This window comes from Prionailurus bengalensis, chromosome C1 (genome assembly GCF_016509475.1).
Source record: "Prionailurus bengalensis isolate Pbe53 chromosome C1, Fcat_Pben_1.1_paternal_pri, whole genome shotgun sequence".
In the NCBI taxonomy this organism is placed as follows: Eukaryota; Metazoa; Chordata; class Mammalia; order Carnivora; family Felidae; genus Prionailurus; species Prionailurus bengalensis.
Genome location: NC_057345.1, coordinates 58,963,143 through 58,984,798, shown reverse-complemented (window position 1 = coordinate 58,984,798; position 21,656 = coordinate 58,963,143). Strand labels below are relative to the sequence as shown.

The window sequence follows — 21,656 nt, the reverse complement described above, 5'->3', positions numbered from 1 at the left end:
TTTCTTTTTCTTCCTTCCTTCCTTCCTTCCTTCCTTCCTTCCTTCCTTCCTCCAACCCTCCCTCTTTTGTTCTTTTAAAAATTTTTTTAATGTTTATTTATTTTTGAGAGAGAGAGAGAGAGAGAGAGAGGGAGAGAGAGAGCATGAGCAAGGGAGGGGCTGAGAGAGAGTGAGACACAGAATCCGAAGCAGGCTTCAGGCCCTGAGCTATCAGCACAAAGCCCAATTTGGGGCTTGAACTCACAAACTGTGAGATCATGACCTCAGCAGAAGTCGGATGTTTAACTGACTGAGCCACCCAGGTGCCCCAAAAGTAAATTTCTAAAAAGTAGCTTTTGTTCTATAAAAGACATTAGGGAACATTTAAAAAAAATCCTTTTTCTCTAGCATTTATTTCTAATTAAGTTATGCTGTAGATCAGTTTCAGGAAGTATAGGAATATCTTCTGACTTCAGAGCTCTAATCTCCTCCCTAAACTTGGTTCTTGGTCACAAACAACAGAATCTGACTCCAAGCCTATAGGGCATATATGAAAAGGATATCAGTGGTTCACAGGGCTCATAAGAAGCTACCAGGCCAGGTTTAGAAGACAGACAGGACCCAGGCTCTTCTGAAAGCTGAGCGTCAGGTCACACTGCAAGACAGTTTGCATGTCGCCGAGATGAAACTGCCATCTCAGAGCTCCCTTCTTTGTGTCACTCTCTCAAGATTCAAAGTCCTGGGTGCAGATGTGACCACTTTAGCTTGGGGTTTTTACCCCTTGGCTGTATCAAGGGGTCACCAGAAGAAGGATCTTATTCCTGCAGCATCTTATTATATTTTTTAATGTTTATTCATTTTTAACTTTTTTTTTGAGAGAGAGAGAGAGAGAGACTGAAAGCAGGGGATGGGCAGAGAGAGAGAGATTGAGAGACAGAGAGATGGAGACATAGAATCGAAAGCAGACTCCAGGCTCTGAGATGCCAGCACAGAGCCCAACATAGAGCTTGAACTCATGAGCCATGAGACCATGACTTGAGCTGAAGTAGGACACCCAATGGACTGAGCCACCCAGACGCCCCTAAATGTTTATTTATTTTTGAGAGAGGGAGAGAGAGGGAGGGGCACACAGAGAGGGACACAGAGGATGCAAAGCAGGCTCTGCACTGGCAGAGCAGAGCCCTAGGTGAGACTCAAACCCATAAACCATGAGATCATGACCTGAGCCAAAGTCAGATGCTTAATGACTGAGCCACCCAGGTGCTCCTGCAGCATCTTATTTTTGAGGTAGGGGGTAAGAGTGGGAAATAAGCGCTGGAATTTCTCTCCCACCTAGAATATGAAGAAATAGTTCTACAAACTCGAGGTGATAGTTATAAGAGGTGGGAGTTCGTTGTTACCACCAAATTCAGTTTTAGAAACATTACAACAGTAATGTGTGTGTATATGTCTGCACGCGCATGTGTTCACATCCCTTATTGAGTTGGAGTGGAAACGAGACTCAAGGAGAGGAAGCTAAAGAGATGCACAAAACAAAAAGACATCTTTCCTGAATGCCTACTACATGAGAATTGCTGTGTGAAGCCCTTTAATAGATCATCTAGTTTAATCTTCACAACAGTTTATCAGTTTGGTATTTTTCATCCCTGTTTTTCAGTTCCACATTCTAAGATTCAATTATACAACTTCCCCCAGTCACACCCCTAGCGAGTGGCATACATGAAGCTTTTTTATGCCATAACGTTCAGTTTCATAGTGGTTGTCTCTACTTTTCTTGGTTTACTAAAGCACTGTCATATTACTTTATTGAAAATGTACAAAAAAGAACAGATTGAGTGAAAATACCTAAAAATAACACAAACTGGCTGGATTAGATAATCACATGGGTTAAACAAGATTTCCTGCAGAATCTCGTTGATCCATTCAATGACTGGCCTTATTAGGACCTTGGGTTTATAGAGAATATGTCATGTAAATCCCTGTAGAAGGTGACAAAAATTTTCACTTGTCCTACAATAAACCGTTAAAGGATTCCATTCAACATGATACCTACAATTTAGGAGGTGTTTTCTGTAAAGGTGGGACTTCCATTTCATCCAGTTGTCTGTCTTTTCAGGCGTAGAACACTCACATACAGTGGTAAAAAGTTTTATTAGGCAAACATTTTCCAGCTAGTACAATTCACAAATATTATTCTTTTCACTGAACTATTTATAAAACAAATAAAACTGTTTATTGAGTTCTCTTTGCCTAGTGGGAAAGTGTTTGACTACAGTCAAAATTAGAAAATTTGTTTTGACAGTTTTAAAACTTGCAGCATGATATAGTACGATTGGGATTCTTGCAGACCTGCTTTCATCTTTTTTTCTTATAACTGTAGAGAAAGAGCTGTAGTGAACAAACCTCAGTGTGCTGACAGTGACTCTCTCACAAAGAATTCAGGCATGTTACTATCTAGCGCCCTCTCATCCAGGCTTCAGATTCCTTAGTTTAATTCTTAAGATCCTGGATTTGGCCACATGTGCTACTCATTTTCCGTCCTTCCCCCAGCATCCTTACCTTCTGTCATAAAGATCAATTTGTAGCTCCTAGGATGATTCACACAATTTCCCACTCAGCAGTAGGAACTCTTTGTCTTCCAAAACTTTCCAGAAACATCCGCTATTTAGGGGGCCATGCTTTCCTGATCCTGGAGACAGATTTAAAAGCCCTCCCTTATACTCCACAGTGCCTGTGTATACCCTGATCACTTAATTATGCACAGTTGTATTTACGGTTGTCATAATATTTATTATGGCAATGAGGACGATGGTCCACAGTAGACAAATGCTTACTTTATAGTAGGCACTATGCTAAGCATTTCACAGACATAATCTCATTTCATTCTGTCAACAACACTCTGAAAGGATACTGCTATCTCCTTTTTCAGCTGAGGAAATTAGTTTTGGTATGTTAAGTAGCTTTCCCAAATCACAAGGCTAACACAAAGCAGAGCTGACTTTCAAATCCAGATTTGTCTGATTTTATGGCCTATGTGATAAATGGTTAAACTGTATGGCCTCCCTCTGGTTAATATTCATTTGTTTGTCTGATTCACTGTGCACTGTAAACTGCTTAAGAACAGAGACTTTGCCTTATTAGTCTATGAGTTTTCCTGGCCCATAGCAGCCACTCACTAAGTGACTATGGGACGAATGAAAAAAAAAAAAAAATGTTGTAATAAAGTGAAAAAGACACTAGATTTGGAATCAGAAAATTGATGTATAAATCCTGGCCTTAAGAATTTTACATATATTACATGGTTTTTAATCTTCACATAAATGTTGGAGGTGGATGATATCTATATCTTTTATTTTACTTTACTTTTTCATTTGCTGGGTAAGCAACTTGCTTTAAGGTTCAGAGTTTGTAAATGATATTGAGCAAATCAAACCCCAATTTTTTTTTTTTAATGTTTATTTTTGAGAGAGAGAGAGAAAGAGAGAGAGACAGACAGAGTGCTAGCTGGGGAGGGGCAGAGAGAGAGGGAGGCATAGAATCTGAAGCAGGCTCCAGGCTCTGAGCTGTCAGTACAGAGCCCAACATGGGGCTCGGACTCAAGAACCACAAGATTACCACCTGAGCTGAAATTGGACACCTAACCAACTGAGCCACCCAGACGCCCCAAACCCAAATGTTTTTGATGCCAAAGCCACCAATACAGCTTGTGTCTAATGAATACTGTGTACTATGTATGCAGTCAGACTTGTGAGCATTTTTAAAAACATTTCTTTTCCTTTGTTACTTTTATTGTTTCCATGTTGTTGTTAGTAGTAAAAATTCTCAGAAAGATTAAAAAATACTTTTAGTGTAGACAAGAATGGGAGACACAACATTGTTTCTGTAATGGAAGAGAAAAGTTAATTGGAAGCAGAGGGTGGAAACACTAGAAAACAGCTACTCCATTGCCTGGTGTTCAAAGAAACAAACAAACAAGATGTTTAGGAAGGTGCCCTGGGGATAACAATTAAACAATGAGGGATTTTAGCAACAATAGGGAAACAGTGAAAATAACAAAGAGAAAAACAGTGCTTCAAAAGATGCTCAAAAGTTTCAGTATAATTATGTTTCCCTCAGTTGTTATTAGAGATGATACAGTGTATTGGCTTCAGAGTAAAAAAAAAAAAAAAAAAATAACTGCAAATCCAGAGTTAGGACAGCCTTCAGGGCTGGTTAATCCCCAAGTTTAGCATTGTCATCAAGGACCAAAGCTTGTCCTGTCTTTTGCAGTCTACTGTGTTGGCCTCATCCTATCAATGGCTTGTTCCCCTCAGGTTTGGGATGGTTGGCAGTACAGAAACCTTTCCCTGACCTCCATCCACAGATTGACTTTCCACAGTTTCAGTTACTTGGTGGTCAACCGTGGTCCAGAAGCAGATGATCCTCCTTCTGATGTATTGTCAGAAGGTCCGTAGTAGCCTGTCACCATGCTTACATCATTTACCTCACTTCATCTCGTCATGTAGGCACTTTATCACCTCACATCATCACAAGAAGGGTGAGTAAGGTGTAGTAGATATTTTGAGAGAGAGACCACATTCACATTACTTTTATTATAATATGTTGGGATAATTGTTCCATTTCATTATTAGTTATTGTTAATCTCTTACTGTGCCTAATTTACAAATTAAATTTTATCATAGGTATGTAGACATAAGAAAAAAGATAGTATATGTGGGGTTTGGTACTATCTGTGGTTTCAGATATTCACTGGGTGTCTTGGAATGTACCCCTTATTTATTATTGGAGACTAGTATACATGCTTCCTAGTTCACGTCTAGCAGGAGTAAGAAGCTGTGTTTTTCTCTGGTTCCCTCCAGAGGAGGGAGAGAAACTTTCCCCCAGATATCCAGGGAAGGGAACTTCCTCTTGTTGCTTCATATGAGATCTTGTTGCTTCATATGGGATCACATCATCACCCCTGATCCAGACACGTTCTAGTATTTAGGGATGAGATCAGCTCTGGGGTGCTTAGACTCCCATGAAAGTAGATGTATGGATGAGAAGGGGAGATGGAAGAATGGGTGTTGGGTAGGTAACCAACAGTTGACACTATAGTGATGATACCTGTGCAGTTTAATTGAGGAAATATATGTGATAGGCCCTCAAAAAGTGTAAAGCCCGAGACCTTTGTCCAGTGTGGTAGCCACTAGCCACATGTGGTTACTGGGCATTTGAAAGGTGATAATTCCAAATTAAGAGTGTAAAATACATATATGAGTGTAAAATACTCAGCAGATTTTGGGCATTATGTAAAAAAATAATGTAAAATATCTCAATCTCTATATTGATATTATATATATATATATATATATATATATATATATATATATATAGTGGCTTGAATTATATTTCTTTTGGACAGAGCTGCATTAAACCAATGACTTTCAAATCGTTTTAACTGGAGAAACTATTTCAATAAATATTTTTAGAGAAATGGACAAAAACAGAAGTGTTTTGGCCCAGTGGGGTAGGGAACTGAATATTTACAAACCCTAATGACATCTATTCACCAATTCCTGCAAAAACATTTATGAAAATGCTAACATTAAATATAGATTTTTAAAATGAAATCAATAACATTCTCTAAGATAGTAATAGGAATAATTTTATAAATTACTCGCTTAAGGTCCTCCTTGGGAAGCCATATAGTGCAGTAAAAATGCCTTCAGGGAACTCACACCTTAAGAAGAGAGGGAGCTAATGGATTCAGTTGTTGGGATTTGACTATCTTCTCTTAGGAGCCTATAGTCTTTATAGGAGTTTGGCTTCTGAGTCATGGGAAGAATTGGTTTCTTCCTCATGTTTGCTTTCTTCTGGCTCCTATTCGTTAATCTGCTGTTGGACCAAATGGTATGAATCCAACTAAACCAACAGATGAGACAAAAGCAGCCTAAAGGGGGAAACATAGAAGATGAATAGGTTACAAGTTTCCATTTTCCTACATCCCATGTTGTGTGAATTCGATCTTGTTTAAACTTTCTTCAAACCTGGTACAAAATTGTAACTGCTAACTGTAATTTAAGTGGTTTTGTAAAGTCTGATTTTCTGAAAATGAAAAGCACAATCTTTTCAGAAGAGCATTTTGAAAACTAAAGTTTATCATTTGCAATGTAAATAACACAAGGCACTCGATAGTTTTCACCTGCTGCATATGTGGTACATGAAAGGAAGGCATGATTGTGAAGGCGTTTTACAAAGCTGCTACATAAATTTTAAGGGATAATGGAGTTACAAAGGGACCTGTGTCTCTAAGGACATAGCAAGTTACAATTCTGTGGTAAGTCATAGCCACAGTCTATTAGAATCTGTGTACTGAGGAGGCAACAGTGAGGGGATCTTTTTTTAAATATATAATGACTTTTTTAAAAAGTTTATTTATTTTGAGAGAGACAGCATGCACACACACAAGTGGGGGGAGGAGCAGAGAGAAAGGGGAAAAGGGGGGGGGGAGAGAGAGAGAGAGACAGAGACAGAGACAGAGACAGAGAGAGAGAGAATCCCAAGCAGGCTCCATGCTGTCAGTGCAGAACCAGATGCAGGGCTGGATCTCAGGAACCATGAGATCATGACCTGAGCTGACCATGACCAAGAGTTGGACGCTTAGCTAACTGAGCCACCCAGATGCCCCATTGAGAGGATCTTTTATGCTTCCTTTTGTTATACTTAACATCTGAAGAAGAACAAAAATAAAAACAAATAATATTTATATAAGTCTGAGTATTTTACTGTTTACTATAAACTTTTGTACCTGTTAAAACAGCACAGTGAGCTGAGTGGGATGCAGGAATCAATGTCTTCAGTGCGGCTACTTGGTAGACCCAAAAGGTGAAAGAGTCAGCAGAAGTGTTTAATTGCGGCTTTCTCACACGAGCAGCAAAAATGCAGGTTTAACTTAGTGAACACAGTTCTCTTCAGAAGGGTTGAGGCATTGGAGACTGACCATCCTGTCATGATTGGGAAATCACAGAATGTTCTTTTTAATGTCAAAGAAAAAGTGACACCAACGCAAGACACCTTAAGCCCCTCCCATTGTGGGTCTGGCACTGCACAATTACTTAGCCTCTATTTACAGTCCACACAACAAGAGTTAACTATAGAAAAAGCTGGTGAATTTTACGAAGATGTGTTTTGTATTGGGAAAAAGAAAATGAATTACGTGAAATGTTAGGAAGTTCCTATGCTAACGCTGACTAGAAGCCTAACATTGACAGAGAATTTTACAAATAAATTAAACTATTATTTATGTGTTATCTGTGATACTCTGAAGGGTATTTTAAATACTTAATATAATATAGGTATAAGATATCGTTTCATATTTGTGGGCAAGAATTGTTTAAGCAAGGAACACTAGAATCCTATGTAACATTTTTTTTTAACAATGAAAGAACTTTTGACTTACTATAAATTATAAATTTGATAGTAAATATCCTTCTTAAAGACCGTGTTGTTATGCACGTCTTATTGTGGATTTTGTCTTGAGCTATATTTCTGGAAAAAAAATGTTATTAAATACATAACAAGAATTCTTTCTTTCTTATTGATTCAATATGTTTTACTTTAAATATTTGCTTCTCCTATTGATTCTCCAGCCCAGCTTTCCAGTTTCTTCCAGGTTACTACTGTAGCTGTGAACATTCTACTTAAAATCATGAGTGATGAGAAGATGTATGTACCTAAAGTCCTTTAGTACCTAAATTGAAGCTGTTATTCTGAGTAATTATAATAGCAGAAACACAACAACAACAACAACAACAACAAAAACAACAAGACCACAGTCTTGAATAGGGATAGATATTAGTGGATTTGTACATTAGATAAAAACTCTAGAATCCTGTACCCCCATATGGGTAGGGGGTACTCGTCCTACCATTCATTCATTGATTAATTCAAAATTATTTATGAATATACACTGTAATGTATTCTGTGTTAGCTGCTTCCTCAGGAAAACCTAAAAGGACAGAAATAATCCCTGCTCTTGTAATAATGTTAATGTATTAAGAGAGACTGATAATTAAAAACAAGCAACAATACGAAATGTTTAGTGGTGATAAAGGAAGTAGAGAATTTGGGGAGTCCATATTAAAACTTACCTGCTGGGCTTTTGTCAAGGGAGATACCAAATAAATTGACATTTCCAGCCTACACAAAAAAATACATTGGGACTGGTCAAGGAAAGATGGGAATGGCAGTTGAAGGACCTGGGGGTCCATATTGTAAAAGTGCAGAAGCAAGAGGGACTGGCACTTTTAAAGAACTCAAAGAGGTTCAAGATGATTGGAATATAAATGTGAGGGTAAAGAGTGGTGATGTGAGCTCAACAGGGGCTGAGTGGTGATGGGCCTTGCATGTTCATTTAAAGACTTCAGACTTTGCTATTGCAGAACTTTTCAAAGGGAAATAGCAGTAACATTCCCGTTTTAGGAGCATCCTGTGTAAGCAGGATGGAGGGGCTCAGGATGGAAGGTAACAAATCCTGTAATAGACTATTGTGGTAGTTCAGACAGGACATGGTGATGGTCTGGGTTTAGGGTCAGTAGGAATGAAGATGAAAGAAGTGAAAGATTAAACAAATATTAGGAAGTTAATGGGAGACTTTGTGATTGGATGTAAGGAATATGGATAATGGGGTGGAATGGAGGGAGAAGCAGAGAGGAATGAATCGAGATGAATCACGCATAACTCTTAGGTTTCTGTTTTAGGGAATTGGGTTCACTGAAATAAGGAAGATTGGTGGAGAAGCAGCTTTGAAGAAGATAATAATATTACTTTTGAGCCTGTTGAGTTGGATGTAAGACGTCTAGGCAGAGCTGTGCTATAGGCAGATAAATTAATCGATCTGGAGCTCAGAGAAGAGGTATAGCCTATAGCGCATAGATGGATTCTGAAGTCATCGGGGTAGAAGAGGTCACCCACTGAGTTTATGCACAGCAAGAAGAGGAGGCAGCCTCCCATTATTTAAGATAAGACCCCAAAATGCTAACATTTTCAGGATGGGTAGGGAAACGGGAGCCATAAAAGAGATTGCAAAGGATCACCCAGAGAGGTAGCAGGAAAATTAGTAAGAAAATCAAATCAAATCAAATGGCAACTTGAATATTTGGGCATATTTGGGAAATGCCAACCAGTACATTTGGGAACCTGAATCTTAGAGAAGAGAGTGTTTCAAGAAAGACTTATAAGTGTCTGGTGGATTTTGAAGCCTTGGTGGTGGCCTTGGGAACAGTGCTTCTTGAGTATTTGTGGGCACTAAGGCCAGGCTATTATAGGTTTAAGAATAAACGTAAGGAAGATAGACACTCTTTTGAGAAGTTCACCTGTAACTTCTGCAGCAGTATGTGCAGGGATGTGAGAATTCTGCAGAAGGTTTTATTTTCTCAAGGTAGGAGAAATTTAGATATGTTAATATGATACTGGGAAAAAGCCAAAAGTTAAAGGTAAAGAAGAAGGAGGTAATTGAAAAAGTAAGGTCTTTGACATTCATGATGGATAAGATCCGGGGCACAGATAGAACGTTAGTCTTAGGTAGGAGATGGAACACCTCTTCTCTTTGAACAAGAGGAAAGGAGGAATGGTTAGCAAAAGATGCTGAACTTGATGGCAAGAAGGCGAAAGGCCCCCAAAAAGCTGTTTCCTCTGTGAGGTGAAGGACAGTGGAAGATGTGTGAATGATTCTGTATCACAGAATTATTCTCATTCACTGTGGAGAATGAGAGAGAGAGAGAGAGGTGACTAGGGAGTGAAATAAGTTTGGGGACCATGAATTCAGAGAGACCCCAATATGTTCATATTCACCCAGTGTCCATCCCACATACAAGATGTGTCTCTGTGGATACCCTGTGAGATGAAGTCCTCTCACAGCATAGATCGAGAAGACAGTGTCATTTTGACATGAAATAAAGTTAAATGAGAATTTATCATATCAGGTTAGAACCACAGTCAGCCTGCATTGCATACAGGCTGTGGCACAAGGAGGGATATGTTTCAATGTACTGTCCATGAATCACAGAAGCCAGTAATTGACCACTAAACATCACATTCTCTCTAATAAGCCGTAATGAATTTGATGATTAAGTTAAATGTTTTGATCAATTATAGAGTGTCACACTGTTTACCTATTGGTTGTTAAATTATGCACATATCGACTACCTAAGAATTCAAACTGAAATGACCATGTGGTGGTTCCAGGATGGATTGTGACACTAACATCTTATCAATAAATTATTTAATACGTTATTGTTTATACAGAAGCTACCAACTACTCTAAATTCAATGCTTTTCTTTTGCGAGTGTGCAAATAACACATTTATTGCAGAGAATTTGGAAAACAAAGAAAAAAATAGAGAAGAAAATATAAATCTCCCTAATTCCCACCTGGAGATGTTTTTGTTTTATTTTTATTTTTTTTTAAACATTTATTCATTTTTGAGAGACAGAGCCTAAATGAGGGAGGGGCAGAGAGAGAGGGAGACACAGAATCTGAAACAGAATCCAGGCTCTGAGCTGTCAGAGCCGGACATGGGGCTCGAACTCATGGACCATAAGCTCATGACCTGAGCCAAAGTTGGACACTTAACCGACTGAGCTACCCAGGCACCCCACCACTTGGAGATGTTTTGAAAATTCGATTATACTATGTAATAAACATTTGTTTTTACTTTTAACATCCTGAATATTTCCTCATTATTAAATTTTTTTTCAAAAACATCATTTTAAATGGCAGCATTGAAATACATATGTATTATGCATATCTCATATATACTATGCAAATCAGTGGATATCACAGACTTTAAACTGTGCCTTACTGTTGGCCTTTTAAGTTTTCCTAATTTTCTTTTGAGGTAAATATCCCTGCACACAAAATCTAGTCCACGTCTCTGATTCCTTCTTTAATCAGTTGACTGCTGTTTAAAAAATTTTAGTAGGGTTGACACACAATGTTGCATTAGTTTCAGATGTACACCATAGTGATTAGACAAGTTTATATGTTATGCTGTGCTCACTACAAGTATAGGTACTGTCACTATACACCACTATAATTGTCGTTAATACTGTGGTTCTCTGAGTGGGTAATAGGACTCAGCAATTCTGGGTTTAAATGCAACTGTATTTTGGCAGAAAAAAGGAAACTGTTTTACATCTAAATATTTGCAAGGATGAATGTTTTTAAAACCTTGACAAAGACATATTTTCTAGACTTTTCTCTTGACAACTGAGATGTAAAGGTTTGAAAAGTAATGAAGGTAGCTCTTCTGACATGTGTATCACAAAGTTAATTTATCACCCATAATCTAAGGAATACATACTTTTAGTGTAGATTTTGCTTTTCCCTTTTCAGCCAGAATTTGAATACTTAGTTACCGACATGTTTTTTACTGTTCTAATAGAAAGGTATTTATCTAGACATAACATATGCAATGGGCTATACTGACCCAAATCACACAGAATTTACAATTCATGCAACTTGACAGGAAATGGTAATTCTTAGGTACCAAATAAAGTGGTGACAGAATGCAGGCTTCTTTAAGATTTGGAGGTCTTCCTGTGCAGTGATTTGTTAATGGTTCTGCATTACCAAACACCTTTGAAGTTCAAATTATTTTCTTTCAAAAAAAAAAAAAAACCACTCAGGTAGAAATGTAAGGAAAGCAGACATACAGATAATGCATTCATTTCCTAGTATTCCTCAAGCATCCACTCTTCTTCCATCCCTGATCGTCAGAGGATTCTCTTCTGGAAGCATATGCAATAGTGCAATAGCATGGGGCTTGGGAAGAGGTATTCATTGTAAATCAAAGACCTTAATTATTCTCATCTCATTTTAATTTTTGCAACTGCACTATACTAGATGGAGAAGATATTCAGCAAGCATGAATTAATCATGTTTTAGAGAAGGGAGAACTTAAGATCCAAAGTTAGTTAACTGGTCCCCAACTTAGACACAGAGCTGAGTCAGATTCATGGCAGGTTCTCTAACTCTTGGTCAGTGTTTGACAAAGTCAGTTACTTCTAAAAAAATCTTCCCCTAAAGCTTTATGAATCTAGTTCCTTGTACTATTCAGTTGTCCATTTTCTAACTTTGTAATTTTCCTCTCTCCGCTGTTTTCCAAAAGAGACATTTGGGGTTTTCCTGAAGAGTAATTTTATCTTTTGTTTACATATTTTACCTTTTGGCTTCTTTTCTTCTTCTCATTAACTCCTTATTCATGTTCCAGCTCTGCCGCAGAACTGCTAAGAAAAAACTTAACCATGGAGGTATATGGAAGATGCCTTCCAGGCCAGCCCTTTGGTTTCCTAGTGAGTTTATTAAAGCATAGAGAGTGAATGGCTTGCCTAAAATCACACACGGTGGCCAGGCCAGCAGTAGAATTTATTTCTTCTGATTCTTCATTTGTCATTATTTTGAAGAATTTTATAAAATTACATAATAGTAAAGATGCAATAACATGACTTCTAGTAACTTTTTAAACATTTATGAGCTGTTTGTTTTCAGTTTTCAGATTAGATAAGGCAGGAGAAGCTTCTGAAACAGTAGAGTCTAGAATGCTGAGGTGATTTGGCAACTGGAGAACAGAGTTGTAACCAGACTGGAAAGTCTGCAATTATTTCTTAAGTCTCCAGTGAAGCTTCTTCCCATGATAATCCTTCAAATTATGTAATTAAGTGATTTAAAGGGCCCAGACAGGTTTCACTGTATTATAACGTAGTACATTTATTAAACGATAGAGGGAATTTCCAGTAGAGCAGGTTATCCTCCAATGCCTAACAACAAAGGATTATGGAAAACAAAACATCATAGATAAAAATTGTCTGTGAGGAAAGTTCTCTCACACAATTTTATTCCCTCCCCTACAAGTTAATTTTTCTGGGTTTACTCATTTATCATCTTCAATAGATATTTATGACCTATAACCCAAGGCATTTTTGTTTTTTTTTTTTATTTAAAAATTTTTTTTTCAACGTTTTATTTATTTTGGGGACAGAGAGAGACAGAGCATGAACGGGGGAGGGGCAGAGAGAGAGGGAGACACAGAATCGGAAACAGGCTCCAGGCTCCGAGCCATCAGCCCAGAGCCTGACGCGGGGCTCGAACTCACGGACCGCGAGATCGTGACCTGGCTGAAGTCGGACGCTTAACCGACTGTGCCACCCAGGCGCCCCCCCAAGGCATTTTTGAATCAAGCAGTGAAGTACCAAAGATTTTTAAACGTGTAGTTATAAATCCTGCTTCAATAAAACAAAATCCAAATGCAGCATATTAAAAACCATCTCCTTTGTTAGTGCTTTACACATTGAAAAGGTCATTATCACTGGGAAAGAGACTTTTTTCGTTTAGATGGAGCAAAGCAGTTGCCCTTGACCCTAGGCAGGGATGGAGAAATTAGGGGATGCTGATATAGTTGGGTTTCTGTTTATCGCGGGCACAAAAAGAGCTCTCTATTCCTGCTGATAAATGGGGAGATGCAAGAGGCCTGGGAGAGTCACGTGGAGCCTGGGGAAGATGCTGGCAGAAAAGCTGCTCTCAGGGCCCCCAGAATTAGTCTTAACCGCTCCCTTGACCAGATCATTACAAGAGGCTGTTCAGACAGAGCAATCTTGCAGATTATCCATGCATTTGCCAAAAAAGTAGACTCTGTGCTGTCTAAGCACCCTGGTTTTTATTTGTCCCTTTTCCCTTGTAAGGAATTGAATTGGACTAATAGGAAAAATGAATTCTACTAGAAATCTATATATTCATGCCAAAGGTTTTCTTCCAAAGTCTGAATGTCTGAAAAATATTTGCAAAAATTGTAATCACTGTTTAGCTCCTGAAATACAGGGAAATCAACAGATGGATGCTAATTTGCATTTGTGTTCAAAATAAGATGGATTTGGGAGTCCTACTTCCATCCCTGCTGCCATTTGGAAATGACAGTATCATGCTTTCTGTCCCTAATTGTAGTTATTGTCATATTGCACATCTCATGATTTCTGGGAAAAGCTGGAGTGTCTCTCCCCATGCGCCAACTATTGCTTACAGAGCTTGGTTTCATAATTTCATAATCACTGAATTGTCCGTAGTAAATTATGGGAAATTACAGGGGACTAACCAATGTAAGGCATATGAAACCTATAATAGTCTAATAATAATTTATATTTTTAAGCCCCATAAAAACTTAAGATAATCAAGGAGGGCTGTGTAAAATGACTGAAATCCCACTTTAATTAGTAAATTTGTAAATTTTCCTGATTATAAGAAGTTGGACAATTTCTATTTTATTTTATATTTGAAAAAATGAAAATGTAATTGAAGTGAGTTTTTAGATCGTTCTAGATCAGGCCCAGAGAACTTCCTGAAAGATGGTACGTGGTCAAATATACTTAATTATTGGATGAGGTGAGGGGTTAAAAGAGCTAGATATAACCTTTCCAGTAGTTTATAAAGGGAGAAAAAAGAAATAATAGATGTATGTTTTTCTTAAAAGCAACCTAATTGAAAATAAAATTTTATCCCTTTTAATCAAACACATTGAAATCTAACTGATAGAATAACAAGAATTCATTTTTACATGTTACAGACTTAGAAATTGAGGTAATTTAAATAAGAGTTAGGATGAAGTTTACTTTTACTTTATGTTAAAAAAAAGTTTCCTAATAAAAGTGAACAAAGTAAACATGCTTGCTGAGATGTTTTTATCTATCAGAGACAGTAAATCATTTTCAAGCAACTTCCTCCCCATCCCTTCTCCACCTCTTTTGAGAGCTCACTCTGTGGGTGTATTAGTTTTCTACTGCAGTACTCTAACAAATTAATATAAACTTAGGGGCTTAAAACAAGACCAACTTCTCTTACAATTCTGTATGTTAGAACCCTGACATGAGTCTTACTGGGTTACTCTCAAGGTGTCCATTGGGCTCCATTCCTTTCTAGAAGCTCTGAAGGAGCTCGGAGAATTATGTCCTTACCTTTTTCAGTTTCTAGAAGCCATCCCCATTCCTTAACTCACCTCATGGCTCCCTTCCTCTATGTTCAAAACTGGCAATGTTGTATCTCACTGACAATTCTCTGTACACACATCTCCCTCTCCCCACAGCTGGATAAAATTCTCAGATTTTAAGGACCGTGTGATTACACTGAACACACCCAGGTAATCCCGGAGAAGCTCCCCATCTCAAGACCCTTATCATGAATCACATCTGCAAAGTCCTTTTGTCATGTGTGAAAACATATTTGCAGGTTCTAGGAACTGGGACATAGATATCTTTGGGGGCCATCTGTGTATGCAGTGAGAGGTAGTGTTCAGTTCACAAGACTATGAGCCAGCATCAGAAGACAGTGACATAGATTTACTTATTTAAAAAAAAAATTGGTGTATAATAATTCGTGCTTATTAATGAAGGCAGTTATCATCAACTTCCTTTCAAAGAATTTCATAAATTGTTTGAAATGTTTTTATGTACATACAACTTTTAAAATAATTGAATAATTATCTAATGGTAAATTATTGCTTAATAGTAATAATTCCATTGCCTTCCACAAGTCTATGTATTTCACAGAATTTAATTATAATAACAATATAGCTTTATATACATAATCTACTTTATATTCTGTTTTCACCCAATTCTTACATATACTAGTATACAAATAAGCAATATTTTATTAAACTTTACTCCTGGTGTTAGAAATTTATGTGTTTAGTTTCTTACTAATATAGATAATGCTTCGCTAAATATTGACTTATTTATACAGCTGTTTTTGCTTTTATTGTATAAATCCCTTGGAAACAATTCCTTTGAAAGAAATTACAGAGTAAGAATATATGACTATCTGTGGGTTGTCTACCCATTCCCCTGTTCTTATTTGCTTATATCACCATAATTTGCTCAGGTATTAGGTGGTAATGTGGTCAAGGACCATGATTTAAGCCCCAGGGGATGAATTTGTCCTAAACAAAACCTGGAAGTTTCTGTCTCTTTTGCCAGTGATTGGTTTAAGAATCTGTGGGTCAAATTTGTCCAATTAGACCAAGTTGAAGTTTTTATAGCTGGTGCGGGTTTGATCGGAGCTAGAATTTAGTTAAGATGATGAATCTGTCATATGCTGACATTTGTATGCACCATCTGGGTGTCTATTGTTACCATAGTTCAGATGACAGAAGGAGCTGAAGTAGGATGAGATTGGAACAAGAGCAAAAGGCACTGAAGAGGATGAGACAAAGGAAAGATTTGAAGAAAACTGACATGACTGTATAAGGGAGGAAGTGCCATTGCTGGGATTGTGGGTTTGTGGTCCAGAGTGTTTTAGATGTTCAGAGATGTTGACCTCAATTTGAGATATATGACCTAAGGACAGACATCCAAATAAGTGTGGGCTTCACAAGAAACCTTGGGTCCAATAGAATGGACTGTGAGCAACAAATGAAAGCCTCATATATAATTTTAAATTTTCTAGTAGTGACATTTTTAAAAAGTAAAAAAAAAGTAATGTTGATTTTAATAATACATTTTATTTGACACAATATATCAAAATGTTATCATTTCATTATAAAATCATTACATATTCCAACATCTCAGTTTGTCCTGGCCACATTTCAAGTGCTTAAGAGTCGTGCAGCACAATTAGAAAGATGAATTCAGGAGCCAGTTATAAAGTCAGCACCTTTCTTTGTCTGCTAATGTGAACCTGTGTTTGGGTTGTTTCTGTGTTTTGTTTGTTCGTTTGTTTGTTTGTTTGTTTTTTGCTGTTGTGAATAACACTGTAATGAACAGTCCTATGCACAACTCCCGGGGCAGGAATTCAGGATGGTATATCCCTAGGAGTAGGATTGCTTGCAGGTAGCAGAGGAAATAGTGCTTGTTTCTTCAAGAAACAAGATTCTTCAAATCTTTCATTTGTCTCATCCTCTTCAGTGCCTTTATTTTCCACAGTGGGTGTTCCAGTTCACTTTTCCAGATAATGGTGTGTAAAAGCGTCCTCATTTCTCCACATCCATACTAACATTTGGGAAAGTCTCATTTTTTCATTTTTGTCAAACTAGTGGGTGTAAAATGGTTCTTATTTTCTCATAATTTGCACTTTTCTGATTATTAATGAGCTCGAATATCTTTTCAGAGGTATATGAACCTTCATTCTTTTCTCTTCTATGGAAATCACAAATATCTATTCATTCATATATAAATATATTTATATGATATATGTCATATAATATTATATTTATATATATGTCATATTACCTATTTATTCACAAATATTTATTGAGCACTGTTTATTAAGTATTGGTTTAGGTACTGGCAATATATTAGTGGGGAAAACAATAGTCCCAAATCCTGCCCTCCGGAAGTTTACATTCCAGTGTGTGTATATGGTGAGAAGGGAGAGATAAAAAAAACAAAGCCCTATAGGTCAAGTGGTATTAGGAAACCTCGTTGAAGTCTGGCTCAGCCATTTTACATCATTAAACCTTGGCAGCAACTGTAAAAAGGAAACTGTAATGCTATCTCTCTTAATTTTTTATTAAGTGCATATAAAGAACTTGATGGAGTCCTGGCAAATTGTATGGATTCAGAAAATGCTAAGAATAAGTATTATTTCCTCCTTTCTTGCTTCTACTTTTTTTTCTGTAATTTGCTTCAGTTAGGACTACTGAAGTTTAAGAGTAAATTTGTTTTGGTTTGTTGAAGTGTTGGCTTTCGTTAGGGTGTCAACCCATTGGTACTTTCTGCATCAAGACAGATGACTTTGGCTAATTTTGAGATGTGTTTTTGAGATTTCAAGCTTCTTAAATACCAAGGACCAAGATCCTGAGAACATGTACTTTTTAAAAGGCTGCATTAGGTCAAATGCCAAAAATGAGGGAAAATCTGTAGGAATGTCTTGTATTCATTCAGGGCTGTGTCCTGTGAATATAAATTTTTCCTGAATTAATCATTTCAGTCCAACAACCAATTTGCTGTAAGCTATGTGCAAAGTATTGTGCAGAGGAGATACATGTGACTTTGTTAATCTTTGGAACAATTATTTGTCCCTCTTTCTTAGATAATGATGTTGAAAATGATCTTCAATCAGACATCTGTTGAGCACTGCAAGACACACACTGAAAAGCTGAAAGAATGCAACTTCTTCTTAATAGCTGTTCGCCTGGCTTCACTGAACCAGATCTTGGATCCCTGGGTTTATCTGCTGCTAAGAAAGATCCTTCTTCGAAAGTTTTGCCAGGTAGCAAATGCTGTCTCCAGCTGCTCTAATGATGGACAGAAAGGGCAGCCTATCTCATTATCCAATGAAATAATACAGACAGGAGCATGAAAGAGAACACCTAATCAACTTGCATGTTCACAGCTTTTGGCAACAAATAGCCCTAAACCTTACTGTGAATTTAGGCATCTCTGGCATGCCACCATTTATGCATTGAAGGAGAATTTTGATATAAGGCTAAATGGTCTCAGAAGCATAGATAATCCCCTGTGTGCCAAAAGTATTGAAATACAAACAAAGGAAAATATATTAGTGACAGTCTAATGTTTTTGGGTCTCTGCCATTTGTAGCTGAATATGTGATTATTTATGAGATGAACACATTTTTTATAAATGATCTTGGTCTGTGGTGGGGATGGGATAGGAAAAGTTAATATTCCAGTATACTGAGTACTTGGGGGATTGAATGCATAGATCATCAAAGATAGGCAAAGATTTGCTTTTGTTCAAAGACCTTGGTCTTCTGTATTCTCTTTCTTTCTCTCCATGTCACTCTTTTCCCCGTATATTTTTTTAAAAAGTTGCATTAGGATAAAAACATATAATGTATACAATATTTGGTGGTACTGATGTAAATATTGCTCAATCTATAAATTATCTGCTGAACGTATAAAGTTTAAGTTTTGGTTGTATTGGTAATTAGGTTTACTCATTATCTAAATGACAGCCAATTCCATTTATTTCAAATATGGTGGGATTTGTGACTATCCAAATACTAAATGTTCTTCTTTTTTAATACATTTTTAATTCCTACAAGCATGGATAAGATTCATGAATCTGATCTTGAGAGTCAATGTAGTGGTTTTTCAAAATGCTATTTAAGAACTGATTGGAGAACTAAATATAGGTACTGTGCTTAATTATCTTCCTTGATTTTTCCACCAAAAGTATTCTCTAGTCTTTTGGAATATCTAAATACTAACTCTGATTCTAAGACCGATAAATATTTTGAAGGTTCCATAAAGAATTTGGCCTATTTATAGAATAAGAAAATTAATAAGGTTGACCCCTCACAGCACTTTCTCTGTTCCCTCTTTATCTAAATATTTATTATTAATATATTTTTCTTATAGTCTACATGTGTACAAACCTTGATGGCTAAGGTTGATATATTTTGGGCACAAGTAGATCATTACGTTAAGTTTTGAGAGTTGCACTTAAAAAAAAAAGAATCTCCCCAACAAACACAATAATCTTTTAATTTGAACCCGCACAAAATGCTCTTTGTTTTCTTTGGAGCATTCATTTTGCAAACTCATTAACATTTTCTCATGAAGATCTTAATTTACAGCTTACCTTATTGTATTCCTAGTTAAAAAAAAATTAAGATTTATTTTATACTTCTTTATAGTACTACTTTTTCCCCTGTGTTTAGTAGGCATTTGAGGAAGAATTGATTTCAACAGGTACAATATATGCATTAGGTTAATATGTAAACCATCCCAGGTCAATCAGGAATAATCAATTTAAAGCAAAGTGTTAAGCTGAGTGAGAAACAAGATCTGCTGAGAGTGCCTATGTAATTCATGGCGGTTGTACTGCCTATGTTTTAGAAAAAATGATGATAAGTAACCTAATACTAAAGCCCCATTGTAAAATCTCTCTATGCTATAGAATTGGGTTTCCCACAGGTCACCTCATGAAGAATTAGACAAAACTACCTCCTTTTTCAAGAAAAAAAAGTGCACTTAAATGACCTTATAGTAAAGAAGCTTTACCTCTTGAATGGTCCTCTGGTCCTGGGTTATAATCAGATACACACACACACACACACACACACACACGCACACACACACACAGAATGAATTTAACTGGTATGAGTGTCATTGGGTTATTCCTTCCAGCACCTAGCCCAACACTTGAAACATAGAAAGTGTTCAGAATGTATTCAGTGAATGAATGAATAAATGTCTGCCAAAACTCAGTGCATATCGGTGAGGCACCTGCCATATGATTGAAGTGCTTCATGCCATTACAGTCCATAAAACTGATAAAGTGAATGATCTCTGCCTATTTAATTACAGAAATATGAATTTATCTTCAAATGTGTAGTATCATATTGCTGTACAACAAAGTGCTTTATTTGTGTTAATAATTTAAGAGACCGATACTTCCAAATGGTAATGGAGATTACTGTCAAAGAAATATCACTTTTCTTCAAAGCACAGAAATACATAAAGACAAAACAGCCTCAAACTTATCCTTAATGACAAAATAAATATCTTCCCAGCGATACATGGTAGGAGTGGACAAATAGCAGCTTTTGAACAAGGTTGAAAAGGAAGTAGAGAAGGAAAAATTACATAAATGGTGTGTTTTTGTTATCTAGGCAACCATTTGTTCATCCAGAGAAAACCAGATAAGAAATGTAAGTCCCAAATGATTTCAGCCTTTGGATGGTAGTTGAGATTAGATTTCAGAGATGTTGTGCAAAGGCCCTAGATGTGGTTAGGAAGCAGGCATCTAAAGTCACTGTAGAAAAACCTTTGTTTCCAAATTTAAGTTTATTGACCTTTAAATTCATTCTCATATACTTAATTGATCTATATATATATCTGAGCAGGAAAAGAAAATGTGTGCATAAATTGTGACAATTCCTAACTTGACAATATTGGTTAAAAATAATAGAGGTCTAGGAAACCACATGGGAAGAAGTGACTGAGTGCAATGTAGAAATATATGTAAAATCGTCTATTGTAGATTTTACAAAGCAATGCTGATTTTCTAAACGATGAGTTTATACAGTATGCTGTGTTGTAGAAGAAAATGATGGCATGCTATCCGGTAAGAACATTTTACTTTTCAGATAAAATTAGTGTGGTGGATATCTTAAAACTATTTAAATGGAGGAAACAAAATGTGTTAATATTTATGAAATTTACGTAATGCTGTATCTCAAGATATTCTAAGTAACTGTGTTTAATTGTGACAGATTTAAATGGCTATGAATCAAAAAGTGAACATATATTTCTACTTAACACTTCTTTATTGCATAAAAGATCTCTTGACCACGTTATAGAATAGAATTGAGTAAGCTCATGTAAAAGTTAGCTGAAAGAGACCCCGGGGCCATGCTGATGTTGAGTAATGGACTGACTAGAAACTCTGACAAATCACTATTTTTAAAAGGTGGTCAATCTGTGGCAATATTCTAATAATAGATTTTCAAGTGAATTAGACCTTTTATTTATTGATACTTTTTATATTTTTGTTGTTTTTGACTCCTAATTTGTGATTAACTTTCAATCTCCCCATGTCAACAATCACTTAATAGTTCTTTGGTATTGGGATTAAACCAGAGACAGAAAGTAGAAACATTTTGATCTTTGAAATTGTAGGCATATATATTGCCTGTTTATTTTTTAATCCTTTAACCTTGAAAGATTTTCTTGAGATAAACAGGA

The 21,656-nt window shown here is 36.7% G+C and overlaps 1 protein-coding gene across 8 annotated transcripts in view; it reads left to right on the top strand.

Moving 5' to 3' along the window:
* The window catches only part of PTGER3 (prostaglandin E receptor 3), a 180,242-nt gene that overhangs the window by 14,119 nt on the left and 144,467 nt on the right, over positions 1 to 21,656 (top strand). For 7 of the 8 annotated variants that reach the window (XM_043575261.1, XM_043575267.1, XM_043575268.1 and 4 more), the window contains exon 2: positions 18,035 to 18,214. In XM_043575261.1, the coding sequence (XP_043431196.1) occupies positions 18,035 to 18,214 (180 nt within the window). Of the gene's footprint in view, positions 1 to 18,034; positions 18,234 to 21,656 lie in introns of all 8 variants that reach the window. The other variant, XM_043575269.1, reaches the window with a different exon arrangement.